General features: G+C 40.5%; 1 protein-coding gene across 2 annotated transcripts in view; it reads left to right on the forward strand.

Moving 5' to 3' along the window:
- Positions 1-8,194, forward strand: part of LOC139471279 (forkhead-associated domain-containing protein 1-like) — a 50,110-nt gene extending 41,916 nt beyond the window's left edge. For both annotated transcript variants that reach the window (XM_071253578.1, XM_071253579.1), the window contains 6 exons: positions 574-794; positions 1,319-1,370; positions 4,569-4,682; positions 5,938-6,012; positions 6,931-7,071; positions 7,884-8,194. In XM_071253578.1, the coding sequence (XP_071109679.1) occupies positions 574-794; positions 1,319-1,370; positions 4,569-4,682; positions 5,938-6,012; positions 6,931-7,071; positions 7,884-7,925 (645 nt within the window). In that variant the 3' untranslated portion in view covers positions 7,926-8,194. The remainder of the gene's footprint in view (positions 1-573; positions 795-1,318; positions 1,371-4,568; positions 4,683-5,937; positions 6,013-6,930; positions 7,072-7,883) is intronic.
- The last annotated feature ends 13,118 nt before the right edge of the window (positions 8,195-21,312 follow it).

Consider the following 21,312-nt stretch of genomic DNA (forward strand, 5'->3'; position numbering starts at 1 on the left):
TAATTACAAAAACTTACCTGTTTATCGTAATCATGCTAAAATCTTGAAAAAGTCGTATATGACTAGATCTTGTGACAACGAAAAGAGTCAGTGTTTGGTATTTGCAAAACACGATTGCAGTTATGAAACAAAAGCGGAACTAGGTGTTCCCATTTTTCCCCTACAGACTGAAGATCCACATTTGCATCCATGCATACTGATGATTTCGCATTTTAGATTCAAACTGACAGCTTGCCCTCTTTTTGCATAATTTTTTAGTGACTAACCTGAAAATAAATCCCTTCTGACTAAAAACCCCAAATATTACCGACTACTGCCTTAGTTTTGGCCCGCCCTTCTGGGCCAATTTGCACAAAGAGATCTTAGTGCTAAGATGATCGTAACTCCCATACTTTAACATAGGCTTAGGATAATCTTAACACTAAGATGGCTTTGTGCAAGTGGGCCCAGGACCCATGATCGTAACTCCTATACTTTAACATAGGCTTAAGATAATCTTAACACTAAGATGGCTTTGTGCAAGTGGGCCCAGGACTCTTGGATATTACAACAGTGTTGACTCCACTGTTGCAGTACATGACGTTGCTGAGGGCGATGGCGAGCTGTCTGGAGATGGAAGCCATCGACGGCCTCCGGCCGATGGCGCACATCCCGAGGGATGAACGCGAACGTCTGACGATGCAGCGGGAGTCGTCCTGTGAGATCCTGGCACAGAAAATAAATCTCTTGAAGGAAAGGACAGCTCGGAAGGACGACCTCCTGCAAGGTTACGAGCGAGACCTCGCCAAACTCAGGTGGGTGGGATTGTCGACATTCACTGATGATGTTCATAACTTCACATTGATTTCTTCACGCTGAAAGAAATCATACACTTTAAACATCAACTGTTTCACTTCAGCTTTTCAGTCAACAAGACTGTTCTATATGGCATGTGCAGTGCGTGTTTGTGCTGTTCCTCCTTGGCTTTAAGACATGGTAAGCTGGAACAGATAGCTGGAACGCATCTTGCTTCGCAGAGAAAACAAAAGTATGACATGGCACGTGCAAAACGAGTTAATCAGACTTTTGTTAAGTTCACTTTGGTTTTGCGATTCATCATTCTCATTTGGAGCAAAACGGATAGCATGAAAAGTCTTGCCTGTCTGTATGTAGTCAGGTTTGTCCCATCAAGTAATCAACTCCCATCTTGGAAAATGGTGTATCATTCAATGAATACACTGTCATCATAATATTACTGTTACCATGGATCTTAACAATATTGACACAACTAAATGAATGAAATAACAAGAATTTTTTAAGCATTTTCTTATTTTTCCAGGCAAGCTCAGGAAACAGCCTCCAAAAAGACCCAGCAAGTACATGCAATGGAGGTGAGTGGTTTGTTTGATATTTAATTTTGCTGCCATGTGTGGTGTACTAATGATTGCTCCCTTCCAAGCTGCTCCCTGGGTAGGGGTTGCTGGGTAGTAACTGAAGGGTAAACCATATGCCATAACTTCACATTCAGGTACCTGAGGGCAGTCAGGTAGCCTTGTGGTTAAAGCGTTTGCTCTTCACGCCGAAGACCCGGGTTCGATTCCTGACATGGGTACAATGTGTGAAGCCCATTTCTGGTGTCCCCCGCCGTGATATTGCTAGTGTATTGCTAAAAGCGGCGTAAAACCATACTCACTCACTCACTCAGGTACCTCATGGTAGGGCTGGGACGGGTAGCTCGGGTACTCAGGAACTCGGGTCGGGTGGGTACTGAGTAGGACCCGGGTACCCACAGGACTACCCGTACCCGTGGTTAGTCATATGATATAGTTTTAAAAGACAGCAATTATCTAGAACTCTATGGTTACACTATAAGTCACGAATTTCTTTCTGACTACTACGCCCATTCCTTCTGACTTTTATATGTTTGAATAAAAATAAAACCAGTAAACTTCAGTGTATACACCAGATGGCTTCATACATGTATCTAAACACATTTTACCAGAGCTATGGTCAAACTTTTCTCAATCGGACAGTTTGTATCTACCATTGAGACCTACAGCAGGTATCTGGGTAGGGTCGGGTAATAGGGGGGTGGGTACCGGGTAGGGTCGGCTAATAGGAGGGTGGGTACCGGGTAGGGTTGGCTAATAGGAGGGTGGGTACCGGGTAGGGTTGGCTAATAGGAGGGTGGGTACCGGGTAGGGTTGGCTAATAGGGGGGTGGGTACCGGGTAGGGTTGGCTAATAGGAGGGTGGGTACCAGGTAGGGTTGGCTAATAGGAGGGTGGGTACCGGGTAGGGTCGGCTAATAGGAGGGTGGGTACCGGGTAGGGTTGGCTAATAGGAGGGTGGGTACCGGGTAGGGTCAGCTAATAGGAGGGTGGGTACCGGGTAGGGTTGGCTAATAGGAGGGTGGGTACCGGGTAGGGTTGGCTAATAGGGGGGTGGGTACCGGGTAGGGTTGGCTAATAGGAGGGTGGGTACCGGGTAGGGTTGGCTAATAGGAGGGTGGGTACCGGGTAGGGTCGGCTAATAGGAGGGTGGGTACCGGGTAGGGTCGGCTAATAGGAGGGTGGGTACCGGGTAGGGTCGGCTAATAGGAGGGTGGGTACCGGGTAGGGTTGGCTAATAGGAGGGTGGGTACCGGGTAGGGTCGGCTAATAGGGGGGTGGGTACCGGGTAGGGTCGGCTAATAGGAGGGTGGGTACCGGGTAGGGTTGGCTAATAGGAGGGTGGGTACCGGGTAGGGTTGGCTAATAGGGGGGTGGGTACCGGGTAGGGTCGGCTAATAGGAGGGTGGGTACCGGGTAGGGTCGGCTAATAGGGGGGTGGGTACCGGGTAGGGTTGGCTAATAGGGGGGTGGGTACCGGGTAGGGTTGGCTAATAGGGGGGTGGGTACCGGGTAGGGTCGGCTAATAGGAGGGTGGGTACCGGGTAGGGTCGGCTAATAGGGGGGTGGGTACCGGGTAGGGTCGGCTAATAGGGGGGTGGGTACCGGGTAGGGTTGGCTAATAGGGGGGTGGGTACCGGGTAGGGTTGGCTAATAGGGGGGTGGGTACCGGGTAGGGTCGGCTAATAGGGGGGTGGGTACCGGGTAGGGTTGGCTAATAGGAGGGTGGGTACCGGGTAGGGTCGGCTAATAGGAGGGTGGGTACCGGGTAGGGTCGGCTAATAGGAGGGTGGGTACCGGGTAGGGTTGGCTAATAGGGGGGTGGGTACCGGCTAGGGTTGGCTAATAGGGGGGTGGGTACCGGGTAGGGTCGGCTAATAGGGGGGTGGGTACCGGGTAGGGTTGGCTAATAGGAGGGTGGGTACCGGGTAGGGTTGGCTAATAGGGGGGTGGGTACCGGGTAGGGTCGGCTAATAGGGGGGTGGGTACCGGGTAGGGTCGGCTAATAGGAGGGTGGGTACCGGGTAGGGTCGGCTAATAGGAGGGTGGGTACCGGGTAGGGTTGGCTAATAGGGGGGTGGGTACCGGGTAGGGTTGGCTAATAGGAGGGTGGGTACCGGGTAGGGTCGGCTAATAGGAGGGTGGGTACCGGGTAGGGTCGGCTAATAGGAGGGTGGGTACCGGGTAGTAAATGTGGACTCATCACAGCCCTACCTCACGGTCGAATGTTAAATGTACACCGTCATCATCCCAAACAGAACTCTTTTAATAGAGAGTCTGTGGTTTTGTTTTCCAGAAATTGCTTGAAAAACTATTTTGTCACAGGATGCCCCCCTCCTTCTAATCGACAACAGACAAGCAGGTGGTCAGACTTGGTTGATTGTGTGTCATTGTACCGTGATGTCCTGGATTCTTGCTCGTAATGTCAATCACTGGTTTGTCTCAATCTCATTAAAATCAGATCTAAGTTCTCGCTGCCGCTAAACAAATATCTGAGGACATCCCATTACAGGTCACGTCAGAATGACCTTTCACGAACTTTGACCGACCAATGAAATGACCAACAAGAAGTCGACATCAGCCAATTAGAGAGCTGCTTTCTCGAGTGTTATGACACTCATTTCAACCTGGCAACTTCAGACTACGCTTGAGAAATATGTTGATACAGTTCTCTATTAAAATTTTGAAAACAGAACAAATAAACGTTTCGGAATGTCTTATATATGGTTGATATTGTATAGCAGTGCTTCCCACCTTCTGTGCAATGCCTCTTCTGTTCAAATGTTTATCTCACGGAAGCGAGAGATAGATGATGATTTTGACGGAATCAGTCATACAGACCGTTACTGTCGTCGGAATACAGCGTGTTAAGGTTTTCGAGGTTGCATGATTGGAAAACACCTTTCGACTATCACTTTCATGATCTGGTAAGCGACACTTTGATTGGTCGGATGAAAGGTCGTTCTGACATGACACGTAATGGGATGTCCTCAGATCTTTGTTTAGCGATAACAAGAACTAAGATCTGATTTTAATGAGATTGTGGTTTGTGGTCCAGAATAGATTATTTAAAAGACTCTAATAATATATTTGAGTATGGTGTAAACAACATAACAAACACTTAAAACATGCTGAGTCATGCTTCTATTTAAACTCAGCTATGTAATTAATATTTTTCAAATGCTATGTCATTTTTCAGAATGATATGCGAATGCACTCCCAGGAATCCGAGCTACTACGTGAGTCTCTCAATCGAACACGAGACAGACTCAACCAAGAAAAACGACTGAATACAGCTATAAAACAGAAAAAGGTATTTTCACAAAAAACACCAACATTGAAACCTGTTTATATTATTGAAAACTATTCCTTTTAATTAAAACATGTGACGTTAAATTGGCAGAATGGGTCTCATTACCCCTGCATGGCCTTAGAGCGTAGTCTGTGGTCGAGTGGATACAGCATGTGCATAGATAACAGCAGGTCTTGGTTCAATCCCCGGCCACGTCATACCAAAAGATGTCAATAGATGTACTTGTTGTTACCCTGCCTGATGTTCAGCTGTAAGGGAATACAACAAGGACTGGTCGATCTTATGTGTCTGAGTGGGGTTTTGATGTTAAAGTGTGACTAATACAAGCACACACAGACACACGGACAGACACACACACACAGAAACAGACAGACACGGAGACACACACAGACACGCATGCGCGTGCGCACACACAAACACACACACACACGCCACACACACAGAAACAGACAGACACTCACACACACACACACACACACACACACACACACACACACACACACACACACACACACACACACAGAGAAACAGACACACAGAAACAGACACACACAGAAACAGACACACACACAGACACAGACACAGACACACACACAGTCACAGAGACACACAGAAACGGACACACACACAGACCCAAACACACAGAAACAGACACACACACAGACACACAGACACAGACACACACAAACAGACACACACACAGACACACACACACACACACAGAAACAGACACACACACATACACAGAGACACACACACACATACACACAGAAACAGACAGACACAGACACACACACACACAGACACACAGAAACAGACACACACACATACACAGAGAAACACACACACAGACACACATACACACAGAAACAGACACACACACAGACACAGAGACACACACACACAGACACACACAGACAGACACACACACAGACACACACACACAGACACACACAAACACAAACACACAGAAACAGACACAGACACACACAAACACACAGACACAGACTATTGCTGACATACATTGAACTTGCTGGAACCAGGCTGTGGCTTGAGTTGTTGGGTACAAATGGCAGCGATACTGCAGAGTGGCCGTATCTTCCAGGTGATGGAGGAACAAAACTGAAAGTATTGATGATGATTGAGGTTGAATAACAAGGAATGTTTGAGGAAAGGTAGATCAGTTGATTTAAAAAAAATATAATAAGTTTGACTTGAAGTATTTCACTAAAGTGAAAACTGATTAATGTTCCAGACATTCCATCTGGAGAATGAGAGGGCCCACCTCATGCCTCGGCCCGGCTCAGCGAGGAAAACGGAGGATCACAAGGTAAATATTTACCCTTGAAACGGATTGTCAGCTTCTGGTTTTTGGAGGTGCTGGTAAATGTTTACCGTTTGATACTGACCCAGGTGGTAGGGATTCAGGGGAAGACCCAAAGGGCCTGATGCTTGTTTTAAGTTGCAACGGGTGAGCATCCCTTCCTAGCTATTCTTCGCTCGTCACGCCAAAGACCCGGGATCGATTCCCGACATGGGTACAAAGTGTGAAGCCCATTTCTGGTGTCCCCCGCCGTGATATTGCTGGAATATTGCTAAAAGCGGCATAAAACCATACTCACTCACAGCTATTCAAATATCGGAATTGAAATCACAGGTTCCTGGCATATCCAAGGGAGGCAACTCTGCTCAGCCTTAGACGACTGGGCCACTCATGACCCTCTTGTTATAACATGCAGTATTGCCAAGTATTGTCATGTGGGAGTTGCGTCCCTTGACAGTATCAGGATCCGCTTTTCGTGGGTTTTATTCCCCCATATGTGCTGCTAGTTATTTCCTTGGTCTGTGTGGGGTTTACGAAGTTATACTTGTCTGTGACCTGCGTGACTTTAGTCTTTCCTACGTTATTCAAAGTCTCATACAGGATATAACAGTATTAGTGTTCAAATACATTCACTTCTTGTCGACCCGTGAAGATCCTGGGTAGAATAGGTCTTCAATAACCCCTGCTTGTCATAAGAGGCGACTAACGGGATCGGGTGGTCAGGTTCACTAACTTTGTTGATGCATGTCATTGAACCCAATTGCGTGGATCTATGCTCATGATGTCAATCACTGGATTGTCTGGTCCAGACTCGATTATTTACAGACCGCCGTCATATAGCTGGAACATGCTGAGTGCGGCGTTAAACAAGAAAACAACAAACACTTCTTGTCATGTGGAGGTACATCCTTATATTTTTTTCAGGCTCAGGTTCGAAAACGAGCCCAGAAAGATCTCCTTCATCGCAAGAACTACGAGATCTCCATGTTAAAGCAAGAACTAAACCACAAGGACCGAGAGATGGTGGAGAAAGACAGGCGGATGTACTCTATAGAATCAAGTCTGGTGGGTTGTGGCTTAACCTTGAGCGTGTGTCTTCACTCACTCACTCACTCACTCACTCACTCACTCTACCCACTCCACTCACTCCACTCACTCACTCACTCACTCACTCTACCCACTCCACTCACTCCACTCACTCACTCACTCACTCACTCACTCTACCCACTCCACTCACTCCACTCACTCACTCACTCACTCACTCTACCCACTCACTCACTCACTCACTCACTCACTCACTCAGGGTGTGCCGAAGACCCGGGTTCGATTCCCGACATGGGTACAATGTGTGAAGCCCATTTCTGGTGTCCCCCGCCGTGATATTGCTGGAATATTCCCAAAAGTGGCGTAAAGCCATACTCACTCACTAATTCTAGCATATGGCGCTCTAAAGAGGATGGGTGCTTTCAAACAGTCGAAGCTTCGTTATACATGGACGAATGAACCAAAATTCCCACATTTATTACTGACATTTTCAAACATAGAGAGAATCAGCATCTTGTCTTAAAACAGACAACCGAAATAGGCGTCTACAGCGTCTTGCTGAGAAAAGAGGAACTTTAGTAGTTACTGTTAGAAGCTTGGAGTGAGAGAAGCCATGGATTTGATTTACTAACTCAGATCTGTTTTGTTTATGCATTTTCATTGAACACGACACATCATAACTGATGAAGCTGTAGTTTTTACACTTGACTCACCATTTAGTTAAGTTGCAGTCTGTTGTAATAGTAAAAGTTTCTTGAAAAAAACAACCATTTTTCGTTCACTAAACATGCTAAATATAACATTTATTATAACATTGTATGTTTGTTTCACAGGGAATTGAGAGTCCAGTTGAAGTGACAGATTGCATCCACTGATTGATGTCATCCTACACCAGTGTAGTGCATTACTTCGTCAGTCTGAATGGGATGTTAATTGTAGGATGTTGACAACATGGAATCAACAGCTGTGGATAAGGGTACTCCACAGTGAATGACCTGTAACTGACATCACTGAAAATATTATCATAAAATATATATCATTAGAAATATCACTTCTAGATGTTCTATGAAAATGGAATTATTTTTTTCTTTTCATTGAAGTCCTTTTTTAATTATCTGGGTACATATCAATAGAAATATCACTTCTAGATGTTCTATGAAAATGAAATTATTTTTTTATTTCTTTTAAGTCCTTTTTAAGTATTTAATTTAACCTGAAAAGGAATTGTAATGAAATTAGATCCAGATTTAAATAAGTCTTGTGAAATTAATAGAACTGTGGGGGTTTCAACACAGAGTTGTCTCCCTTCCCATACTGATCCACTTTGAAATCAGTCTATGGATTCAGTTGCATAAAATAAGATTATTGTTGAATTTTCTTCTACATTTGTGATGTTATAAGAGATAAGTATGCCTTACTATCATCCAACATTTCTCATTCTGCTGACTTCAGTTTCGAATACACTGACACCATAACACACAACTCTTACACATACCAGTCCAATCTACAGCATTATTGTAAACGACAACAAAGAGTAAATGCTTGTTTTTTCTTAATTTGTATTGTCAAAATGTAACACAGTTGAGAAGATTCTTAGAATTGTATAATTAACATGAGCTATCCATTTTGGATATGAACTACATATCATTTTCAAGTTACGCGTTTGCAGTCAACTGTGTGTGATGGAGTCTTCTGGGAATATCAAGACAAACCAAATTCTTATCCTCCAGGAGAGATGGTCCCTGAAACTGTTCATATTTCAAATTTCAAAATATATGATATATAACAAAATAACTCCTTAAGTGGATTTTCAGATTATATTTTCCCTACCTATGGTAGATTCTTACTTTGGCGTGGCCACATGACAGATTTTGATCATATTTTTCTCAGATTTGTGGCATATTTCCAGTCAGTGTTAGACTGGAAGCAAGGATGAACAATGAAACAAAACAGACAGCATGTCTTGATGTCATCACATCATCATGACGTCGTAGCGGGAACGATGTCATGTTGATGTGATGTCATCATTTCTGCAACAATTTATGGGCAGAACCCCATGATGTCATGTCAGCATGACGTCGTAGCGGGAACGATGTCATGTTGATGTGATGTCATCATTTCTGCAACAATAGATGGGCAGAACCCCATGATGTCATGTCAGCATGACGTCATAGCGGGAACGATGTCATGTTGATGTGATGTCATCATTTCTGCAACAATTGATGGGCAGAACCCCATGATGTCATGTCAGCATGACATCAAAGCGGGCATGACGCCATGTGTACATGACATCCTGGGAATGACATCATGAGACAAGTCATTATACGTCTTTGTCCCGAATATACAACAAGCTGTTATACAGAGTTGTGTCCCTTAAATGGGCCAGGATGTGCTGTTCTGAGTCCAATTAAGGTTCAAACCGATTGAAACGGTCAGTGCACTACAATTTGTTACACAGAGTTGTGTCCCTTGCATATGCCAGGAAGTGCTGATCTGAATACGAAAACAATTTCAAAGTTGTCACAATGTAAAAAGATGGATCATTAGTATTTGAGATCTTTAGAACCCTTTAATGTCAAACTTTGATGCCATATTTGGTCTTTTGTGTTATGGTTTCACAAACATAAAGTACATATATGGACAATATTTTGAGACACATTTGTTTCATATTACGTATTCATGTGATGTAACATTTCAAATAGTCATTAGTTTGATATTCTTAATCTGTGATATTAGACTGCAAAAAGAGTTCAGATGTAAGCTAGAATTGCTTTGTGTGTTTATTTAGTTGCAAAAATAGTTTTAAGCACAAGAGTTTAGTCCACAAATAAAATGACTACAAAGAGCCTGTTGCTTACAGTAGATGACACTCCAATACTGCTCCACTGCAGAAAATCTCTCTCATGGCATCAAATAATATCTCTTTGTGTTTTATTTTCATTTAATAATTGTTATAGATCTGAAGCAGACATCTCAAGTGCATTCTAGGTAACAAGTGCCTTTATAATATAGTGTATAAACTGTACAATGACTTGACCATGTTATAGTATGTATACCGTTAATTTATTTGTTATAATTATGGTGATTAGTTACTATATTCACATGTAGTACATAGTAAGAGTTGTAAATAGAATATACTTTATCTGTTACTTTTAATTTCAGCTTTTTTACCTGTACAGCAATTCCTTTTTAACAATATTTTTATGGATATTTATTCTAATATTACTGTTTCAATTTTGAGACACAATCTAACATTTATTGAAACATTTTCATGTGAAATGATGCAATAAAATAAGTGAAATATTCTTCAAATTTAATTATTTTTACTATCTATTTAAATTCAGGAGTGTTTAATTATCATTCCTGAAACAAGAAGGACAGAGGAATCTTATGTCTAAATGACATTTTTAGATTATTCTTTTTGAATTTTGTAGCAAACAAGTGTGTGGAATAGAAAATAGGACTCTGAGAAGTCAACTTAGAAGCTTTTAATCTACAGCAATATCTATCTTACTCAAAAGAGCATGGTTTTATTAAAATGCTATCCATTGCACATTAATTAAAAGATTATGCACAATATAATAATGATTATATATTTAATGACATGAGCTGTAAGTAATTGTTATGCAGCAATAATTGGCCATATTGCCACATATTATTTGACACTGATTCAATCTTGATTGTGTCCTCAAGTTGGTCCATGGAAGCACATGTACCATGTTTGTCCTTTCCACTGGTTTGTGGAAAGTCTGTCGCTTGGTAGCAAAGATCTCAACATTTAACCAGTGCATGTAGATAGGACGAGAAAATATATATATGTATCTATTGAAGAACATGTTTCTATTGTTGTAGGATAAGGAATAAACAAGATGAAATAAACATGTGGCTTTGTTTTTGTGGAGCATGAGAACTCTTCTCGGTGTGAGAGATTGAATGTTGTTTAATGCTGATGTCAGCAATACTCCAGCTGCCATGGCAGTATGTTTGTTGATTGTTTAACAGGGCAGTCGGGTAGCCTAGTGGTTTAAGCGTTCGTTTGTCACGCCGAAGACCCGGGTTCGATTCCCGACAAGGGTACAATGTGTGAAGCCTATTTCTGGTGTCCCCCGCCGCCACCCCCCCTCGTGATATTGCCGGAATACTGCTTAAAGCGGCGTAAAACCATACTCACTCTCTCATTGTGTAACGCTGGACTCGACAATATCCCAGCTAAATGACGATGGTCTGTAAATAGTCGAGTCTGGACAAGACAATCCAGTGATTGAGATCATGATCATTGGTAAACACAATTGGGATATGATGACATGATTCAACCAAATTAGCGAGCTTGACCAACTGATCCCATTAGTCGCCTCTTACGACAAGCACGGGTGGCTGATGACCAGTTTTAACCAAAATCTTCACGTGGGCATGACTATGTAAATAATCAGCTTGTTTGTTTGTTTGTTTGTTGTTTAACGCTGCCCTCTGCAATATTCAAGCTATCCAACGGCAATCTGTAAATAAGTCGAGTCTGGACCAGACAATCCATTGATTGACATCACAAGCATTGATACACGCAATTGGGATATGATGACATGCATCAACCAAGTCAGCGAGTCTGACCACCCAATCCCATAAGTATAGTATAGTCGCCTTTTACAGCAAGCATGGGTTGATGAAGACCTATTCTACCCCCGATCTTCATGAGTGCCAATTACCTTACGGCAATCAGGTCTGAGCCAGGCAAACAATCCAAAACAATCAGATCACATACTGGACTGATAAAACAATTTTCTTGTACTTGTATTTTCATGTACTTGTAAAACAATTTTCTCTGACACTGTTGTTCATAATATCAATCACTGGATTGTCTAGTCCAGACTTTATTGTTTACAGGTCACTGTCAAACAGCTGGAATACTGCTGAGTGTGAAGTTAAACAACAAACACATTGACATCCAGCATATGCCATGAAATCGATGACCCAAACTGACACTGGTTCTGATGCTTGGTTTGTCAGCACCATGCCCATCAGTGGTAAACGTCTACAAGCCGCCCATCTTCTTGAGGCAAGGGCGTTAACATATTAACCCATGCTTGCTGTAAAAGGTGACTATGCTTGTCGTAAGAGGCACGGGATCGGGTGGTCAGGCTTGCTGAATTGGTTGATGCATGTCATCGATCCCAATTGCGTAGATCAATGCTCATGCTGTCTATCACTGGATTGTCTGTTCCAGACTTGATTATTTACAGACCACCATCACATAGCTGGAATACTGCTAAGTGCAGCGTTAAACAACAAACAAACAAACACACATCCAATAAAACTAAACAAAAATAAATCTGAAAACATTTATTCAAACCAGATGATAAAATATTTTGGTTTGTTCAATCCAACACGTGGATGGTATTCATACATAATAACAGGATAGGTTGAAGTAAAAAACACGGAGATGGTATACATGAAACTGTTAAAAAATATATAAAATAACTGTGGCATCATGAAATAAGGCAATGATAACGTAATTTTTAAATTTTCATCCACAATCGCCTCAATACCAGACACCCCGCCTCACAAATAGTTATTGCCCCTAGAGATCTAAGAAAAAAATATATCCGCGTTCCCTTGTCTCAGTCACTTAGTAGCAGGATCAGTTGCCAGAGTCCATCAACAGAATCGTGTTTATAGTTACAGGACTATTGGAAAAAAGATTATCAAACAGGCACGAAAACAAAAAAATGGTGCATCATGTAAAAAAAATGACAGTATCAGGAACCTAAGTACATGCACGTCTTTTTTTATGTAAAATTCCTGTTGTATTTATTTTGATTGATTTATTTAATAAATGTATATCAGAAAGTGAAATTTCTAAACGAAATCTTTTTGGACCTTCTGTACCTGATTTTAAACTTTTTACGAGAAATAGACCGATATTTTCAAAGATTTATGATTTCAAGTGAAAAACATTGTAAAATTAGGTTACTTTTGAGCATATAATTAAAATTTGAAATTCACATGGATTTAGCAAAATTAAAATTACACAGGCGACCAGATGAATTCATTCAGAAACATTCAGAAACTACAAAAATGTTCAATAAAACTTCATTTGGTGATAGTTGTGAGAACTTCATTACATTAAAGGGTGCATCTATTTGATTGGAAGAGATGGAGATTTATTAGAAGGATAGCTTCATCACAAACATGTCCAAACTGAATAGTTTGATGGGGGTGGTGATGATAATTAATTGTCTGGATTATCAATTTTAGTTTGTTGTGTTAAAAATAGAAATGATTAGCATGATTGGATTATTTGATGGTGCTGAGTCAAAAAATAGTTTGTTAGAATTAGTAGGGGAAAAAATATATTCTTTTACCACATGTAGCCCAGTGGTTAAAGCGTTAAGCTGTCATGCCAAAGACCCGGGTTCGATTCCCGACATGGGTACAATGTGTGAAGCCCATTTCTCGTGTCCCCGCCGTGATATTGCTGGAATATTGCTAAAAGCGGCCTAAAACCATACCCGCTCGCTCACTCCAATTAGAGAGAGAACATTGAAAGTGAGTATGTTTTTATGCCGCTTTTAGCAATATTCCTGCAATATCACACAGAAATGGGTTTCATACATTATACCCGCCCTGGGAGCAGTTCGAACACCACAAATTATTTGGAAGGTAAAAGATCATGAAAAGAAGCTCATGTACACGCCAACAGAAACTTGACTTCTAATATAAACAAAATATCATCTCAACAAACAGGGGACAATAAAAACCAGATACTTTCTGCAATGGAGGTATTACATAAAGTTCATGTATTATAGGTTGGGCCAAGTTTGCAGAATTGGTGAGATCGTAACATCATTAATGCAAACATTGTATTCAAAACATAGAAAGCAGAACATAAATAAGAATAATTTTCAATTTAGTCCTGTCTATCAATTTCAAAGGCTGAAACGAAAATTCAGTCGAGGCAGAGACTTTATATAGACACTCCATATGTGGTCTCTGCTGCAGGTGACTGCACGACAAATAGTTAGCTGCAGGTTATTTTCGGTCTTCTCACTTATTAGATGGCGGTCGGGTAGCCTTGTGGTTAAAGCATTCACTTGACATGCCGGTTCGATTCCCGGCATGGGTACAATGTGTGAAGCCCATTTCCTGATGTCCCTCGCCATGATATTGCTGGAATATTGCCACAAGCGGCGTAAAACCAAACTCACTCACTCACTCACTCACACATCCGTTTGACTACCATGTCCACAAATTATGCCTTAACAGGACAACAACGACAATGTCTTCAGATTTCTACTCAGGGGATTAATCCCTGACAGGCATTCGTTGTGGGCTGGTCTAGTGTACTCAAACAGGATGTTCGTCCTAAAAAGGTAGTTACTGACATCTACATGCTCTTTTAGATCTACTATTGATTGACTGCCTCCAGGTGTATTTGTATAGCTGCTAAGTATCACCAGATAGATATTGTAGATAGCGACTGCAACCAAGTCTATAAATCAACCTAAGGAAACATCTGTCAAGAACTGATTCACCGCCATTAAGGCCATGTCCCCAAACAACTATGTTAATCCTGTTACCATGGTTACAGTGATTTCAGCATTTCCACTTGGACACTTAAATACTTTCAGTGAATATTATGAATTATTTTTTATCGACAAATGAGTTAATCATGTTAATGTGAAATTTGATATTATAAAATATTCTACGTCATACACATGAAACAAGCAAACAAAAGGAATAAGAAAACAAACAAGGCAACAACGAACACTTGCATAATCCCAGTAAATAATGGTTATAAATAATTATATATTGATAACAGTTACCATGGTAACGCATCAGGGATACATGATATTAGGAAAGGAGGGAACTTTCCTCAGTTCTGTATCAAACCAGCATCCACACAAGAAGTGACGTTGACATTGCTTAAATGCATTCATCAAGTTGATTTGCTGCCTTTTGTTAATATGATGACTGAACAGAAAACTTCACTTCATGTTGAGGAAGTCCGCTGGTTTGAACTGAGAGAATAAGTATTTTTAAAATCTAGATGTAGTAATTTAATTTTCCAATCAAAAAAGGCTAATTCTATTGAGCTATCAACTACTGTGACATATTTATACTTTACTATTAGGACTGGGACGAGTCCAAATTTACTACCGGGTATCCACCCCCTATCACCCGACCCTGCCCGGGTACCCACTGAAGGTCTTAAACATTGGGAACAAGATGACTGATTCGGTATTGTTTTACCATAGCCCTGGCAAAAGTATTTAGATACATGTATTAAATGATCAGATCAGGCACACACTGAAGCTGACTGAAGCTTTATCTTTATTCAAACATATACAAGTAAAGAAATGTGTGCATTTTCAGAAAGAATTGCGAACATTAGCGACTTGTAGTGTAACCACTGAGCTAAAGTGAGTTTTTGTCATTAAACAATATATCACGTGACTAACCACGGGTCTGGGTAGTCCTGTGGGTACACGGGTCCTAATCAGTACCCACCCGACCTGAATGCCTGAGTACCCAAGTTGCCCATCCCAGCCCTATTCACAATGCAGACACTCAGTGTCTTGCATAAAAGTTAAATTAATGGTACTGTATTCGACGTAATAAGCGCCCAGGGTGCTCTAAAAATTAGAAGTAGGGGGCTCTTATTAGAATAATATATTGGTGAAAATAAAAGAGTTGAAAGATAAATTTCGTGGTTTATGCTGACAGTCTGAAATGTTTATATACGACATATATATTTTTCCAGAATTTAATTGCCCATAAATAAGTATGCATTTAACACATGAGTGTGTATTATACGCGAATAAACAAGTCTTTTGTACATTGATCAATCGGAAGGGGTGCTGATTGGAATTGTTCACTAGCCAATATATTAGGAAATATCACCGTGGGCGCTTATTAGAGCGGGGCGCTTATTACGTCGAATACGGTATTTAACTTTTAAACTATACTCAAAGGTCTTCTGACATACAAAACACAACGTGGATCGGTCAAACAATTGTACTCCTGTGTATGGAATTCTATAACATGTCTGAGGGTAACGAACAACAGTCCATATAAGGAGTGCTCCTACCATATGCAAATGAGGCACAACTGCAGCAGACATCCTTATCACTAATAAAACAACAAACACGACAAACTTAATCAACAAAAGAAAACAATAAAACACAACATATGTCTTCACCAAGCTAAACTCTACAAGAAACATCTACTTGTTTTAAAAAACAAACAAATCACGGAACCTGAAAAACTGACACTGATAATATGTATAAATATACATTCCTTTCCTTTCTTCAATTACTTTTGGCATGCCACAAATGTATGATTATGGATTCGAATCCTGGTTCGCCCCGATATAATTTCTGAATGAATGAATGAGTTGGGTTTAACGCCGCTTTTAACAGTATTCCAGTTATATCACAGCGTGTCAGCTTAATGTGGGAGGAAAGCCCGAAGTGATGCAGGTCTCAGACGTTTACCACTTCGGTGAAACCCACGAGCACAGGTATGGTACAGACAAACCTAAAAACAACAGTGAACAGGATTGGAATCCATGACCATGTTTCTGGCATGGTGTGAAGGAATTAAGTAAAAATTCATGTTTATCACATGTTTATGTTTCAAGTAAGATGGTTCATGGTTTTCTTTAGATACAGAAACTATTATTATCCGAACATTGTTGATGTTCGCTTTGTCGATAGCACAGTGAGACAGGTGGCCTACAGAGTTATCGTCAGTCATGGCAGTTGTACTCTTTGACAAGGTTGAAGGACCTGCCACAATTGTGGCCGCAATATTCCAGCCATATAACAGGGGTCTGTAAATAATCGAGTCTGGACCAGACAATCCAGTGATTGATATGAGCATTGGTCCACGAAATAGGGATACAATGACATGCATCAACCACGTCAGCGAGCCTGACCACCCGATCCCGTTAGTCGCCTCTTACGACAAGCATAGTGGCCTTTTACAGCAAGCATGGGATGCTGAAGACCTATTCTACCCTGGATCCTCACATGTCTTCAACAATTGTTACACTAAAGACCTTGACATAATGTAAGTAGAAATGGGAAAGTGAACTATCAAAATGTATGAAATCAACTTGATTTTTGATCTTCTGGTCAAACTGTGCCGTGCATATTGTGATAAATTGTCTGTTATTTACACGATGTCGTGCATATTGTGATAAATTGTCTGTTATTTACACGATATCGTGCATATTGTGATAAATTGTCTGTTATTTACACGATATCGTGTACATTGTGATAAATTGTCTGTTATTTACACGATATCGTGCATATTGTGATAAATTGTCTGTTATTTACACGATGTCGTGCATATTGTGATAAATTGTCTGTTATTTACACGATATCGTGCATATTGTGATAAATTGTCTGTTATTTACACGATATCGTGTACATTGTGGAATATGTACCCTTTATGTACATGATATCGTGCGAATAGACACAGCCGCCGACTGCTATTCAGCAATTGACTCAAGAAACATGCAGTCTGATTGGTTGAAGGTAGCCAATGGCTATAAAGCAAGTTATCCCTAATCAAAATCAAATCCATACAGGTTGCATGCTAAGCAGTTGCCTCCTGCATCTTAACCCAAGATACTGTAAATCTTGAAATTAACGCGAGTGTGAATTAAATGCGAAAAATGTGAGTGGTCTTAGTTCGCATTAATGAAACTTCGCATTTATGTCTCCAAAATGATTATGAACAATAAGACAGCCTCAGTGTCATTTAAAGAATAGGAATTACACAATGGGCATCCGGTGAGTTATCACTGCTGGGGTCAAGAGTTCCACCCACTCGTTTCAATTTAGGCATCATTGACCACTTCAATCAGTGAACTGTTGTTGGTTCAATTATTTTATTGCCTTTGAACTTCCTCAATGCCAGTCAACAGAATAAACATATAAACTGTGTGTTGATTTTAGGAAAACACTGTTTATTGATATTACAGAAGTGTTTTACTCAGTGCTAATAAGCAGTGCTATTTGTGTTTGATTGGATTAAGGTAAGGATATGTATCATTCCACTGGGGATGGGGGGAGTGAGTCGCATTGATTTGGGGTCGCATTTCTGCTAGGGGTCAGCAGTCGTATTAATTTGGAGACGCATTAATTTCAAGATGAACAGTAATCTGTAAACTACATACATAATTGGACAAGCAGCGACACAAGTCATAAACAAATCAACTGAAATCAAAGAAGATCAGGAACTACCATCACAAAGCAAATGACAAACAATATTTCAAGTAAACTGTTCAACAGTGTACCCTGTACATGATGTATACACTGGTATTTAACCATATATCTACTGTACAACAGTTTGAATTATCAAATTCTTCAACAAAAAACAAACAACATTTGCTGCCAAATGATTGAGTGGAAAAATGATGATCAATCATGATTAAACATTGGCTCATGAATTTCTTGTCATGGTCACCATGGTTACTTATCAATACCAACTATTTATTCATTGGCATATGTTATACCAACTATTCATTCATCGGCATATGTTATACCAACTATTTATTCATCGGCATATGTTATACCAACTATTTATTCATCGGCATATGTTATACCAACAATCTATTTATTGGCATATGTTATACCAACTATTTATTCATTGGCATACGTAATACCAGCTATTTATTCATAGGCATATGTAAAAAAGTGAAGGTTCATTGATTCAAGAGCACCAAACATTTGTCCTAGTTCTATGAAATACAACAACTGCTCTCTTCAAGCTCTCCATTAAGAGCCCTTAGTTTCTTCACAGCAGGTGTAATCGCTCCATGATCTGAAATGCTTGGTGACTCCAACAACGCCAGCAAAACAGTCATTGCATCATGGAGATAATTCTTTCGCACCCTCATTTTTCCTTTCCTTTTGAAACTGTTCCTGACAACCCAAGCCTTTTGGATCGTTTCTCTAGGAACCTCAAATTCAACACAGTTTTCAATGAAGCTCAAGGTATACCTAATATCTTCATGAAATTCATTTGACTTATAGTAGAATCTGTGAGCACGAGGGATGAAAACTCGAGCAAACTCGTAAGGATTAGAAGGCCATTGAGCAGAGTGATATCTTTCCCAGGATATTTTGTGTTGATATGCCGGTTCACACAAAGAAAGAATCTCATTCTGCCACAAGGAGCATGGTCGACACCACTGAGTTGAGTTTGTTTTTGTGGCACTGCAGTTTTCGTTACATTGCCCCAAACCTCTGCACGATGTTTTGACATTCTTGTGGATCACTGATATCTTGTGATGGAGACTGATAGCCAAAGCCTTAGTAGCTTCTCGCAGAGCAACATTCAGAGTAAACCAGTCTCGTGTTCGCTGATCATCAAGCTCCTGGCTGATAAGTTCCTGTCGAGATGTTTGCTGACCCATTATGACTGTTTGCCACAAGAAACCTAGGAGAAATCAATAAACATGTCATTCACATCATAAACAACAACAACAAACATTTGTTAAAGAGTTCTTTCAGAGGCATTGATAAGTTGGAGTGCTAATAACTTTTTTGAGATACATTTAGAAGTTGGAGTACTAAGTAAGGATAAGATATATGGATGAACAACTTCTTTATTACAATTAGGAGCGGCGTTTCGGTGTAGGTTCTAATATCGTCACTTGCTGGATAACGGTGTTAGAACCTACACCAAAACGTCGCTCCTAATTGTAATAAAGAAGTTGTTCATCCAAATATCTTATCCTTACTTGGAGTACTAAGTAAGGATAAGATATATGAATAAACAACTTCTTTATTACAACTAGGAGCGAAGTAGTATACACATGATAGAGTAGAACACGGATATAACGAACAGAGAGAACAAACGGATACAACAAACTGTTAAAAAATCCCCAATTTATCTCCTATATACCATCATATAAAATTTACGTACATAACAAACTCTCTATAGCGAACTAACGTATATAGCGAATGGATATCTGATTCCCGACAAGCCCAAATACCACTAGTTAGTGATGTGTATAGCGAAATGAGAAATCTCGCTCAGTGTCAAATGTCACTGACAATTGGCTGTATGCAATCAGCAGCGAATCAACACAATCAGTGGTGCCGATTCAACCTTGTTAAACTTGTTAATCATTCCTGTCCATGTAATTGGATTAATCTTCTCTGTAAAACAAACATTGCTTATACAAGGCAATGCCGTAAAGCATGGCTCCCAAAATTTACTTACATTTTTAATAAACCTAAGATTTCCAATGACATGATTTCTTCCCCATCTCAAAAAACATTATCAGCTAATCATTCTATATTATTATCCTGATTATAAGGGTAACGCTATTTTTCAGGGCATTATAATTTGCAGAAGCCCGAGGTCTTCCATTAACTGCCCAACGAAGGAGGGCAGTTGAAAAGACCTCAGACTTCTGCAAATGATAATGCCCTGAAAAATAGCGTTACCCTTATTATAGCTAAAATGGATAGAATTTGTTATCAACTAAAAATTAAAACAATAATATCGGTTTTGAAACATTTACTGCAATCAACACAAATTTCACTGACCCACTTTTGCGTTAATGGAAACGTCATAGAACAAGCCAGAGAACGTCACTATTGAACATGACATCACCTTCCCCTATCCCTGTGACTTCACCTAACAACAGGCGTGATAATGGCCCGTTGTCAAGCAATATGCTGTATCAAGTTACAGTGGCCTGCTCATTTCTGATAACATGCGGTCGGTTTAATGATAATTCTATCCATTTTAGCTATAAAAAGTAATAATTTCACACACAATTTCTTCGGACTATTGCATCATTGGGTACTTTTTAATGGAATCACGTAGATGCGAGAGGAAACGTGTATAAACGTGTATGTGTATTTTGTCTTGTTTTAGCCAAGATGACAGCTGTTTCCGAGCAAAACGTATACAACGAACTGATTTCTCCGGATCTTGTAGTTCATTATATCCATGTTCTACTGTATATATCTGTTAATATGCTCACCTTATCATGCTTATATCACCCCTTCTGTGTTGTTGGTGGTGTGTGCCGTGTAATAGTGCGTGTTCCGGTGTTTCTATTTGGTTACAGTGAGGGCATCTACAGGGCATATACCTGTTAAGATGATTACCGTATATCACCTCTTCTGTGTACATAACAGGCTTCTCCACTCCAGTGAAACTACATCCCAATCTACTTAACTGTAAACACTGCCTCCTACCTGTATATATACTTGTCAACCATACTCTGTACATCACTTG

Source organism: Haliotis cracherodii, unplaced genomic scaffold (assembly GCF_022045235.1).
Source record: "Haliotis cracherodii isolate W230 unplaced genomic scaffold, xgHalCrac1.p SCAF_22, whole genome shotgun sequence".
Lineage (NCBI taxonomy): Eukaryota > Metazoa > Mollusca > Gastropoda > Lepetellida > Haliotidae > Haliotis > Haliotis cracherodii.